This window comes from Lepidochelys kempii, chromosome 17 (genome assembly GCF_965140285.1).
Source record: "Lepidochelys kempii isolate rLepKem1 chromosome 17, rLepKem1.hap1, whole genome shotgun sequence".
NCBI lineage: Eukaryota > Metazoa > Chordata > Testudines > Cheloniidae > Lepidochelys > Lepidochelys kempii.
This window is the reverse complement of record NC_136396.1, coordinates 5,522,621-5,535,019: the sequence shown is the minus strand read 5'-3', so window position 1 is coordinate 5,535,019 and position 12,399 is coordinate 5,522,621. Positions and strand designations below refer to the sequence as shown.

The 12,399-nt window shown below is 44.2% G+C and overlaps 1 protein-coding gene across 5 annotated transcripts; it reads left to right on the top strand.

Moving 5' to 3' along the window:
* Positions 1–38: 38 nt before the first annotated feature.
* On the top strand, positions 39–12,005 carry TUBD1 (tubulin delta 1). 5 transcript variants are annotated; one of them, XM_073315194.2, is made up of 9 exons: positions 39–305; positions 2,575–2,769; positions 3,565–3,712; positions 4,225–4,441; positions 5,514–5,745; positions 7,855–8,019; positions 8,804–8,944; positions 9,905–10,088; positions 11,667–12,005. In XM_073315194.2, exons 2-9 carry the CDS (start codon positions 2,598–2,600, stop codon positions 11,767–11,769), a joined length of 1,362 nt encoding a protein of 453 aa, XP_073171295.1. In that variant the 5' UTR covers positions 39–305; positions 2,575–2,597; the 3' UTR covers positions 11,770–12,005. The 5 variants fall into 5 exon arrangements, with proteins under 5 accessions (XP_073171295.1, XP_073171294.1, XP_073171297.1 ...); XM_073315193.2 differs by having other exon boundaries at positions 40–279; XM_073315196.2 differs by lacking the exons at positions 2,575–2,769; positions 3,565–3,712 and having other exon boundaries at positions 43–279.
* Positions 12,006–12,399: the final 394 nt, after the last annotated feature.

Genomic DNA, 12,399 nt, shown 5'->3' with positions numbered 1-12,399 from the left:
ACTCACCCGGCCGCGAGATGTACTGGCACTGAGCATGCGCAGACTGCAGACTGAAGCTTCTCGGCTCGGTGCATGCGTATGAGGTTCACTGAAGCCCCCAACACTGATACTGTACTGTACCTGCCCACTCCGAAGCTCCCTACACCGCCTCCTGCTGGCTCAGAGCATGCGCAAACGGTCTGTTGAAAGGCGGAGGGGCCCGGAGGGCTAGTTGTGATGGTAACGCTGCGCCCGCTCCTGGAGGGAAGGAGTCTTGAGCTGCTGGGGCAGAATCCTGAGGTGAGACCGTGAGGGGCGAGACTCAGGTACCGAGGTGGGCCTGGCGGGGAGGCGCTTGGGGCTGGGGTGCGCGCCCTGTGCCGGGGGGGGGGGTATGAGAGCGACATGGGAAGGCGGGGATGCAGGAGCGGGACAGAGAGGCATCGCTCTCCACGCGGGAGCGGAATGGGGGCCCGGGACCGGGGGGCGCCAGGTACGTGGCTGGATGAGGGCGGCTCGGGGTCGGGGGGGCGCCGATGAGGGGGGCCGGGACCGGGGGGCGCCAGGTACGTGGCTGGATGAGGGGGGGCCGGGACCGGGGGGCGCCAGGTACGTGGCTGGATGAGGGGGGCCGGGACCGGGGGGCGCCAGGTACGTGGCTGGATGAGGGGGGGCCGGGATCGGGGGGGGCGCCAGGTACGTGGCTGGATGAGGGGGGCCGGGACCGGGGCGCGCCAGGTAAGTGGCTGGATGAGGGGGGGCTGGGATCGGGGGGCGTCAGGTACGTGGCTGGAGGAGGGGGGGCCGGGATCGGGGGGGCGCCAGTTACGTGGCTGGATGAGGGCTGCCCGGGATCGGGGGGGCGCCGATGAGGGGGGCCGGGATCGGGGGGCGCCAGGTACGTGGCTGGATGAGGGCGGCCCGGGGTCGGGGGGGCGCCGATGAGGGGGGCCGGGATCAGGGGGCGCCAGGTACGTGGCTGGAGGAGGGGAGGCCGGGATCGGGGGGCGCCAGGTACGTGGCTGGAGGAGGGGAGGCCGGGATCGGGGGGCACCAGGTACGTGGCTGGATGAGGGGGGCCCGGGATCGGGGGGGCGCCAGGTACGTGGCTGGATGAGGGGGGGGCTGGGATCGGGGGTGCCACCTACATGGCTGGATGAGAGGGGCCTGGGATTCTTGGTAGATGGATTGGGTGTTAAACTAGAATTTACAACTGTGGGAGTGTAATGAGTGGTCCATGGTTGGCTGCTTTAACAATGATAAATACCAACTATTATATTTTCAACTGGATTATGTAAATGTGAATGGCTTCTACCTGTCAGTTTAGCTTCCCAGAGTAATTCTTCTCATTAATCTAGCTTGGTTTCATCCACTCCCATTATGCATGCAAGAATCTAAATTCTCACATTTGAAATGGGATCCTGTAGATCTTTCAGCAATCAGCAGCAGGTGCCTCTTTGCATCTGCAAGGAAGGGACTATTGGCAGAGTAATCCCCCAGTAGGTCATGTAGGCAGTATCAGAACAGATTTTGTTTCACCCAAAGGAGAATGTGAGGCTCTAATCTGTCCATGGTTGTATCCTGAACTAGCCTTTTATCTCTAAGATTTCCCACTGTTGCTACCACCAATGCAGATCCATCAGTGGGAGCATTAATATAAACCAGCATTTTAACTCCAGTGTCATTTAAATCTGGTGGTCAAGGCAACCTGCTAGTTTAAAATACCAAAAAGAAAAGGAGGACTTGTGGCACCTTTGAGACTAACCAATTTATTTGAGCATAAGCTTTCGTGAGCTACAGCTCACTTCATCAGATGCACCAATGAAGTGAACTGTTGCTCATGAAAGCTTATGCTCAAATAAATTGGTTAGTCTCAAAGGTGCCACAAGTCCTCCTTTTCTTTTTGCGAATACAGACTAACACGGCTGCTACTCTGAAACCTTTAAAATACCAGTGTCTGGTCTATATTAGAGCTTCTACCATGGCTAACAACAGTAGATCTGAACCACTGAAGCTTCAGAAAAAGAAGTAGATGAGCCTGCAGCAACACTGAATGTCAGTAATGTCTAAGAAATGACAATAGAGTCTTCATGTGTCAGCAGAGACTTGCACATATGGACAGATGGGGTAGCACAGTTGTGCTTGAGCATTAGTCATTGTGGTCCATATTAGGCACCTTAGCCTTAAACCTGCAGTGTTTGAGTCAGTTAAATATAGGCATGCTTTTTGTGACATGAGAGAGAGATATAAGTACCATGGAAATCCCAGTTGTTCTATTTTTTTCTGGTTGTCCTGAGCAGCAACTGGTGGAGACAAAATTCAACACCCTGACCCCCACTCAAACACATCACAGCCCCACTGTGGCCACTGTCAACACTGAATGATGGCCGCAGCCCCTTCAGAGGAGTTTCAGCCACTAAATCCACATAGCTTTACCGTTTAAGAAGTCTGGAAAACCGCACAGCTGCCCCCTGTACAAGAGAAATTTCACTGCCCAACTCTGCTTTTCATGGGTTACGAAACTGGTCCAAAGTCTTCCACTCTAGAGCTTAATCAACCACAGTAAAAAGCACAATTCTATATTTTTCTTTTTAGGATTAAATACAAAGTGAAGGAGCATGTCAATAGTCACAGTACAGCTTGGTCAGTGTGGTAACCAGATTGGTTACGAGGTGTTTAATGCTATCTGCAGTGACTTCCACAGCACACATGGAATCTGCTCCAAGAAGGAGAATGAATCCTATCAGGAAGCTTGCAAGGAACGTTTCTTCAGTGAGGAGAAAACTGGAGGTACAATTTTTAAAGGATTTTTTTTTTCATAGCGTACTTTGCCTGTTAGAAATATATGTAGTAATAAATAATACTTTGCATTTCTATTTAAGGATGTGCTTTAGGTATATTCATGAATTTACCATCTCAGCTCTGTACCTCCTGTGCATTATCATCAGCATTTAACAAATGGGAAAGCAGACACTGAGAGGTGAAGTGACTTGCCCAAGGTCACATACCAAGTCAGTGGCAGAGCTGGAACAGACCCCCTGCTGTCCTGACCCCTGAATCTGTGCCTTAGTCCTAAGACCACCTTTCTTTTTTTACAGTAATAGAACTATTGCAGTGAGCTTTGTTTTTCTTGTTTTGTGCCTTTGATTGCCATCATACATTCGTGAGAACTAACAAAGAGCTTTTCTAGATGAGAAACGTGTTTTTTTCTTTCCAGGTTTCTGTTTATTACACGTTAGGTAGATCAGATTAAGTACTGGGGCATGATGCCCGTCCATTTCAAATACTAGCTGACATGAATGGTTTCCCTATTGAGATGGACTCCTGTCTCTGTAGAATTTGCAAAACACTTTGGGATAGTGAAAGGTTCTATGTAAATGTAAAACTTTGAGGGTCAAATCCCGCTCACCTTATTCTCATGTACTGTCCCCCTGAAGTTAATGGGATGACTTGCATGAATAAGAGAAGTATGATCCGGCCTTTAGTATGTTGTTATGCCCATTATGTGAACATTGTTCTCTTGTTAAAAGGTTTAAGTATGATGCAGTCTTTTTGATTTTGCATTTTTTCTCTCTCTCTCTCCAGTACCTGTTGCCCGGGCTGTACTTGTTGACATGGAACCTAAAGTAATCAGTCAGACCCTCTCAATGGCTGCTAGGTCTGGCCACTGGAAATATGACCACCAGTCACACTTCTGTCAGAAACAAGGGTCTGGAAACAACTGGGCAAATGGGTATAGATGATCACCGCAAGCTTTGCTAATAATAATACAGCATGTGAATACTAAGCAACTGCCTAGATTCACAGACATCCTCTCTTAGAAGCAGAACTGTTGCTGCTGTGAAGTAATATACTGCATGCATAACATTACCCTGATTTTATTGCTACTGTAGACTGCTTGTGCTCTTTTTGCAAGGAACTGAGATTGGTATTTACAGTGAAGACCTACTACTCAGTTACAGAAAAGTGAACAAAATGTCACTTAGACATCTAACTACTTGATTTGCGGGTGCAGAATGGGAGGCCAATTTTAAAGATCAGGCTTTTAATGCAAAGTAAATGGCACAACAGAAGAATTGAGGATCGTTCACTGCAGGCAGCATTGGTGATAACAAAGAGTTAGATAAATGGATCAGCATTTTTAAAAGAAGGAAAAGCTACTTCATATGTTTGCTTGGTTGACTTTATTGCTTTTGTTTTGCTATAAGAGTTCTTGCTCTTTTCACTTTCTCTCTTATACTGCAGTTACTCTGTTCATGGGCCCACGTACAGAGACGTTATCATGAACCTGGTACAGAAGGAAGCAGAGAAATGTGATCGACTCAGTGGATTTTTCACAGTAATGAGCATGGCTGGTGGCACAGGATCAGGCATGGGAGCCTATGTGACCCAGTGCTTAAGGGATGCTTTTCCGACCTCTTTTATACTCAACCAGGTTATCTGGCCCTATGGAACCGGTGAGGTGAATGTTAAAGCTCCATGAAGGTTCTGCAAAATTTTTAATCCGTATTAAAAGGCCAGTCTACTGATAACAAAAAAAAACCCTCTCCACTTGCTTTACCTTCTAGTGTTATAAACAACACCTGAAATGCCTATAACTGAAAGATATTGGAGAAAGGGAGAGAATTGTCTCTTTACAGTTTATTTACTTTGTGTATTTGATATCACCTTATGTATAGTCAGTTTCGTTGTTTGCCTGTAGTCAGTTGCTGTGGGTCTTTCAAAAGTGAAAACAAAACAATTTTTAAAATGTGATTGTAAAACTGCAAGTCCCAACAATGAGACTTATTTCACTCGGGCCTGAGGCTATCTTAGTATGTTTTAGGCCCCCGTTGCCATAGTAGGTGAGTACATCACAATTTTTCTCCGTGTATTTATTGTTACAACACAGAAGTACCGTTATCCCTATTTTACAGATGAGAACTGAGGCACAGAGAGATTGTGGGCTAGCGTACACAAGAAAGGCTTTGTCCATACAGCTGTAATAGAGACACAATTTATAACCAGCATAAGGAGATCTTTTGCCAGTATAGTTAAACCACCTCCCCCAAGCAACATGAGCTATGCAGACAAAAGGACCTGGGGGCAGGGAGGCAGGTTTGCTGGTATAGCTATGTTGGACAGGGGTGTGAATTTTTCCCCACATCCTGTACTGACATAGCTATGCCAGCAAAACTTTGCAGTAGATCTGGCTTAAGTGCCTTGCCCAAGGTCACACAGGGAGTCTGTGGTAGAGCAGGGAATTGAAACAAGGCTCCAGTTTATTACATGGCAAGTATAATAAATACAGAATGATCCTACAGATTCATTCTCAGTGTCTTGCTATGAATGCAGCTGTGGATGCTAAGATCAAGGCAAGCCTTGTTCACTATCCAAGTGGAAGCTAAAGTGGTTGCTGAATTGGGTGCAAGGTCTTGGTAAAGGGGGGAAATCAGTCACTCCATGAAGAATATCAAAAGAGGTGACATACGTTACATAGACAAAAACTCTTAATTTGTTAATTCATCCTTGTTGATGTGTGTTTCTGCTTCCAGGTTATTGTTCAAAACTACAACTCAGTTCTGACACTCTCACACCTGTACCAGTCATCAGATGCTCTCCTTGTTCACGAAAATGATGCCATCCACAAGATCTGTGCTCAGCTAATGAATATTAAAAAGATCTCCTTCAGGGATGTAAATCAAGTAATTGCACATCAGCTGGGAAGTGTGTTCCAGCCCACTTATTCCTCAGAAGGGGCCTCACAGTATAGCAGAAGCCCACTAGGTATTTAATTATAATAACACTTTCTGCCATCTAATGCTTTCATTTCAAGGATCTCAGAGCACTCTTCAAACAGCGAGCTAAACATCAGCCCCCTCTGTGAGTTGGGTATTATCTCCTCTTTTAAAGAGGATGAAACTGAGGCAGAAAGAGATAAAGTGGCTTGCCATTGGTCATACGTCAGTTTTGCAGCAGAGTTAAGAGTAGAGCTTCTGCCACCCAGTCTCATGCTTTACCACAGAGTGATGCTTCCTCTTTCCAAGTGGCTGGTGTCAGCCTGGGACTAATGTACATTTTAGGTGAAACCATGTGCAAGTCAGTGGTTTTGTTTCAAGTTTGTGGAGTTAGTTTAGAACTATATGCAAACTGAAACCAGATAAAAAGGCTTGCATAAAAAGCTGGAAACCAAAATTAGAGTATTATGTCGCTCTTGTTAGTGATAAGACAGGTCTGTGGTGTGTGTCATCCTGGAATGAGAAAATTAATTTATCTATAGTGCCAAGATTTGTGGTTGCTACCCAGAATTTCCACTTTGGCATTTGCCCATTGATCCCTGCAACAGTAGACTCAGAGTACAGCCAGACAAATGCAGAAAAGGATTTATTATTTTCTATACTCCCATGTCAGACGGAAATGCGGGGTGGGGGGAGCAGGCTGTTTGTTTCTACATCCTTATGGGTGATCAGGAACACAGGGTCATTCCCTCTTTTGTTCCTGTTTCTGTGTATTTATGGTGCGTCTTCATTGTTTTACCCTTTTGCTATACAACTTTTACCATGAGGAAGGGGAAAGCAAATTTCAGTGGTCTAATGAAACATGATTAAAGCTATTAAATGTCATAAGACCATTAGAATTGCCATATTGGTTCACCATAGTGGTCTGCCTCATCCAGTATTTTTTCACAACCGGTGGTCATTACCAGATGCTTTTAGAGGGAGGTGTAAGAAACACCGTAGTGCAGCGGTTCTCAAACTTCATTGCACCGTGACAACAAAAATTACTACACGACCCCAGGAGTGGGGAACCGAAGACCGAGCCTGCCTCAGCCCCACCGGCCCGGCCCGGGGGACCAAAGCTGAAGCCCATGGGCTTCAGCCTGGGCGGGGGGAGCATGTAACCTTAGCCCTGGGTGGTGGGGCTCTGCCTTCGGCTTCAGCCTCTGGCGGTGGGGCTTGGACTTCAGACTTGCTGGTGCCCAGGGCCAACACTAGCCTTGGCGATCCCATTAAAATGGGGTCATGACCCACTTTGGAGTCCCGACTCACAGTTTGAGAACCGCTGTTCTAGTGGACAACTATGGAATAACCTGCCCCTTGGGGAAATTTCTTCCTAACCCACCTCAGTTAGTAGCAGGTTTTTGCCCTGACTCATGAACATTTATATTCCCTCTGAATAATTATCCTATTTGATGTAACTGAGTTACTTATTTTTTTGTGTGTGTATATATGTATATATATATTTTCAATTTTTAAAAATCTTATTAAGAAATGTCATCTATAAGCACTACTTTTTTAGTTTCAGTTTTGTCCATTTTGGTGTCATGTCATATCCTCATGGTCTTATATTATGAGAGAGTAAATAGGAGCATTTAGTTTACCTTGTCTATGCCGTTTGTTATTTTGTATAGGTCTACCATGTCTCCTCTCTAAATAGTCCCAATTGCATACAGAATGGGCTTTCTGCCTCTAATCAGTCTCATTGTTTTTCTTTAAACTCCTTTGATTTTAGCTCTCTCGCTGAGATACATTCACTGGAACTGATTTATAGTTTGACCTAACAAGAGCATTATGATACTATCACTGTTTTCCATCCCATTCTTTATATATTCCAGCATATTTGCTTTTTTTGACCACCACTAAACAAGGAGCAGATTTTTTTCCAGTGAGTGATCTGTGACCTCCCGAGAGAGCTAACATGCCAATATAGACCCCAGCAAAGCGTATGAGTTATTCATATTGTTCACTGTGATATGTATGACTTGCACTTATCAACTCTGTGTGTTGCCCCTTCATCTTGTGTCATTAGGTTCCATGAAATTCCTCACTATCTTCTCTCATAGACTAGCCTACATATTATTTGGGCAGTCATGGCAGCTGTTTTTTTGATTCTCAGGAGACTTAATGGAGTCGTTAGTTCCCCATCCTGAACTCAAGATGTTGGGTCTTCGTAACATACCGCAGATGTCAGAAAACTCCCTGGCATACAGCACATTTACTTGGCCTGGGCTCATCAAACATCTAAGACAGATGCTTATTGCTCATGCTAAGATGGAAGAAGGTAAGAGGTGTGTGCACACCCTGGAAATCAGTTATTCTTTCAACATAAACCTTATTCCATGCGTAGAAACTTATTGCCTTTGGGAACGCACTGGATAGCTTTAACCAATTCAGAAAGAAGTAGCCCCCTTCATCTGACAGCAGGGATTTTTTCCCACATACCCAGCAGCTCCTTCCACTAATAACACTGCTGCCATAAGACCTTCCAGTTCATCCCTGCTTTATCCTGGTTTAGCTCCCAGACCTCTCAACTAACTATAAATATTAAGCATATGTAAAACAAAACATTTTGGGATTTACTTCCATGATTCACTTGGAACAGCTCTTGGATTCCCCGGGCTGCTTTGTTTTTTACACTTTAATCCTTCCACTTTTACCTAGACAGGGGGTGAACTGTAATATGGCTTCCAATTACACAGTTTAGGTACCAGCAAAGCACAAGGATGGCGAACAGTTTAGTGTGGTCATTTCCTATGCGGTAGGAATAGCAACTGCAGTCGGAGATTTCCCTCCCTACGAACAGCAGGTTGAGCTCCATTATCTAAGAGTCATGCAACTGCTGCTTGATCAGTGAGTGGAGCCTACGTGCCGTGGCACACCCTCGGCCAAACAGCCAGTGCCAGGTACTGAACATCACTAGCACTAGACAGTCTCCAAGTAGACCTCTTTCTGAATGCAGCCTTATTTCACATCAGGAAGATAGGAGCTGAAAAACGTAAATTAATTAAGCACATTACATGATTGAAATATGGATTGTAGTTTGTTTCAAAAACTTCTGTTTCTAGGTATCGATTGGCAGGTGCGACCACCATTGCCAGGGCATCCTGTCCCCCCAAAAGCCTCTCCAAATCAGGCACTACATTTTAACACCTCCGTTGCCAACCTGGTTGTCCTGCGAGGAAAAGATGTGCAAAGCGTTGATCTAGGTGAGAAAAAATACACAGCACATTAGTTATTCCTTCTTCCGTCTCCCAGTGTTTTCATTGTGGCAGTCACTGGTGAAAGTGAAAAAACCTGAAGGCTACAACCTTTAAAGAATAAGGTCAGCATTCTCTCTGCAAACACATTCTAAAGTCCAAGGCCGTGTTATGCAGTTATGAAGGACTGCTGTATTTACATACGTAGATGCTACACTGGCAGTATCTATCAGGGCTTCCTAAAGCAACTCTGGGAAAAGGAGAGGTATCATCATACTGTAAAACTAAATTCTATTTGTGTGATAGGATTCGTTGTGATAGTATACTGCTACCTGGAAAGATACAGAGCTGCTGCAGGAGTTGGCGACATCAGAACTTGCTTATCACACAGCACTGAAGCAGTGCTGGGGTACTTTTATATCCTGCCCTCACCACATTGTGTGGGAAAGAACCAGTTTGTACAGTTACACCTTTACTAGGCCCATCGGAGGTGGAAATATTGTTTGGAAGTCTGACTTGATCTGCCAAGCAGCAGCTGAGGCTTTAGAGAACTGGTGGAACAGAGATACCTGGATGACTTACTGCAGCTGTTTTTTCTTTCACAGCAGGGTCTTGTGAGATCACCCACCTCATTCTACACCACTCCCAAAGCCCCAGCTTCTAATTATTAGCTGGGACACAGCGGCCATAAGAACAAATTACAGTTTTCCTTTCCACTTATGTTGGTTTGTGAAGTTGAATGGGCAGTGTCTGCAGCAGCTCCTTGTTGCCTTGACAGGCACAGAACCAGTCATAAACTATCCTTTTCCAGGGTCACTTTTTTAGTCTGTGTATTCATGCAGTAGAGATTGAATTCTGGTGTACAATACTCAGTGTAACATATTGTTGGAAAATTCTAGTTGAACATATAAAGAAAATCACTTGGTAAAACTTCATTTGTCAGAAAAAACTGCCTTATTCCCATTGCAGGAGGTTTCAGAGATCCAGCATTGTATACATCCTGGCTAAATCCTCAAGAGGCTTTTCATATATGGAAAACACCAAGAGCCTTTAACAAGTATGAAAAATCTGCTTCTTTGGTCAGCAACAGCCAGTTCTTGCTGCAACTTATGGACAACGTTGTGGGGAAAGCTTGGAATATGTTTGCTTCCAAGTAAGTGAAAATAAGACTCTTCGTTTTTCATTTAGACTTTTCAATATTTTAATTGGAAATAAATAGTTGCAAACGCACACCTCAGTTTAAAATGCTTCACAGATCATTCTGATTTGGGATAAAAAGGTGTCCCTTAACAGTAAAAGAAACAGTGATACCAACTTCGTTACAGAATGTGTGTGAATATGGTGGTAGTTTTCCAAATAATGTTCTTGGGGGATTTGGGTATAGAAGCCTCTGTGTCACAGGTTCAAATCCAAGCCAGGCTGTAGTGAGTGCAAGTTGCTGATCAGCCTTGCTGTGAAATATGAGCACAATACATATAGGAGTACATCCATTCCTGCAAAGAGGAGGAACAAAGTTCCCACAGATCAAAACAACTTAAGAGGAACCAGTGCTGCGTGGCTGATTTCCTAGAACATTGAACCAAATTCATTTCAGAGAAAACTTGCCAGATCAAATTTTTTTTTTTGCAGAGCACTCAAAGACAGTAAAACTAAGGCCAGTTGCTATTCCCTTACCTTTATCAAATCGTGGGTGGCCTTGAACCATTTCTCCATGGCACAATTGCTTTTTTCCCGCCAGCAGTCACTGCAGAGGAACTTGAATGATCATGGAGGCTGTAACCTTGATTCTGGAGGAACCAACTCTAGGGTTGAGGCACCGTGGCAGAGCAGTGTGGGGCAGCTTGAACTACTGATGTTATATCTGTTTGGTAAATAGGACCAGTTTCCAGTGCAGTCAAGTTGGCACTTTCACCAGCACTAAAAAACCCCCAAAGTTACTTGTCCATTGCAGAATATCCATTCTAAAAAGAATACATACAAACTCTTTTACTGATCACACAGTTTCTAGGTTGTACACAAACTTGCTGCTCATTCCAGGAAACAGTAAGTGGCTTGGTTCAAAAACATTTTGGGAGTTGCTGTTTATAAAGGCTCTGACCCCTGAGGTTTACTTTTCCTTAAAACTAGACTTTAACCTCAAAGAATAATTGCCTCTTTTCTTCCATCCCATGAGGCCAAGATTATTGGGCGCCAGAGGGCATGTGTCCAGTAAACATGGGAATTAGCCACACGATCTGTGGGAATAAGAGCTGAATAGTTTTGTTCTTAAATTTATCATCTGTTAAAATCATGCAACAAACAGCAGTTTTAAGTTTGTCCCACAAAGACTACTTGACATTTTGCCCACCATAAATGAGTAAACTGCTGCCTCTAAGTACAATAATTGCTTTTAGTGGCTCTGCTGAGATTGAGAAGCAAGCCAGAAAATGCCCTTTGCAATTCCCCAAAAGCCAGCCACTGACCCTGAAATTGTATTGTTCCTTTAAAGCAGCATACCTGAGGCTATAAACACTATTAGAACTGGATTATGTTGTACTATCCAGTATGAATTACACAATAAGAGTCCAAACAATGTACTAGAAATTCAGTTCTGGTTTACAGGGGTGGAAAATGCTCATTACAACCAGCTCAGTCTGATGCTGTACCAGGTGTCAGATTTTTAGGGACCGATGATTTGTAATGTTTTGCTGTCTAGTTCTCGGTTGTTTACCCAAACTCTTTGCCCCCTCAGAGCCTACGTTCACCAGTACACTAAGTTTGGGATCGAAGAAGAGGACTTTCTGGACTGCTTCACAACTCTGGAACAGGTTATTTCTAGTTATGCTAGCCTTTGATTTTCAACTACTTACAAACAGGGCTTCATCAGAGGGAGTACACACTGAAAGGCTTTCTGTGTCAGCTTCCCCAAGTTAAAGTGGCTAAGGGAGGTACTGGAGTGTAAATGCTTGGTTGTTGTTGATGGAATAGTAATCTACATCAGGACTGAATATATTCCTTGTCTCCCACACAGACAAGTGTATTTTGTATATGAATTTATACATTGAATATTTAATAAAAGTTTTATTTTTCAGTACATTCTCCTTAATTTACTCTAATTTGTAGCCCCCTAACTTCTACTCCTCCTCCCCCTGGATGTGCATATTTTTCCTGAAGAATTTCCATAGCCTGAAGTTTTTTTCAGGTTGAAATCTAGCGTTTGAACTAATATTAACTGTCATGGTGTAGGAGGACTGAACGATGCTGTTAGTTACAGTACTGATACAATTTGATCTTTCACTTTAAATCTATTAGCCTGAAAGTGTTTTACCAATAGCCACCAAAATACCCGTTATCGAAGTAGTACTAATAAAAATAGATAAACATAATTTTCCATTAACTTATTTGCTAATATTCACTAAGGCCCCATTTGCTGTGCAGCAAGCTGGTGTTAAATTCTGAGGCAAGACCCCTGATCTCTGTGGCAC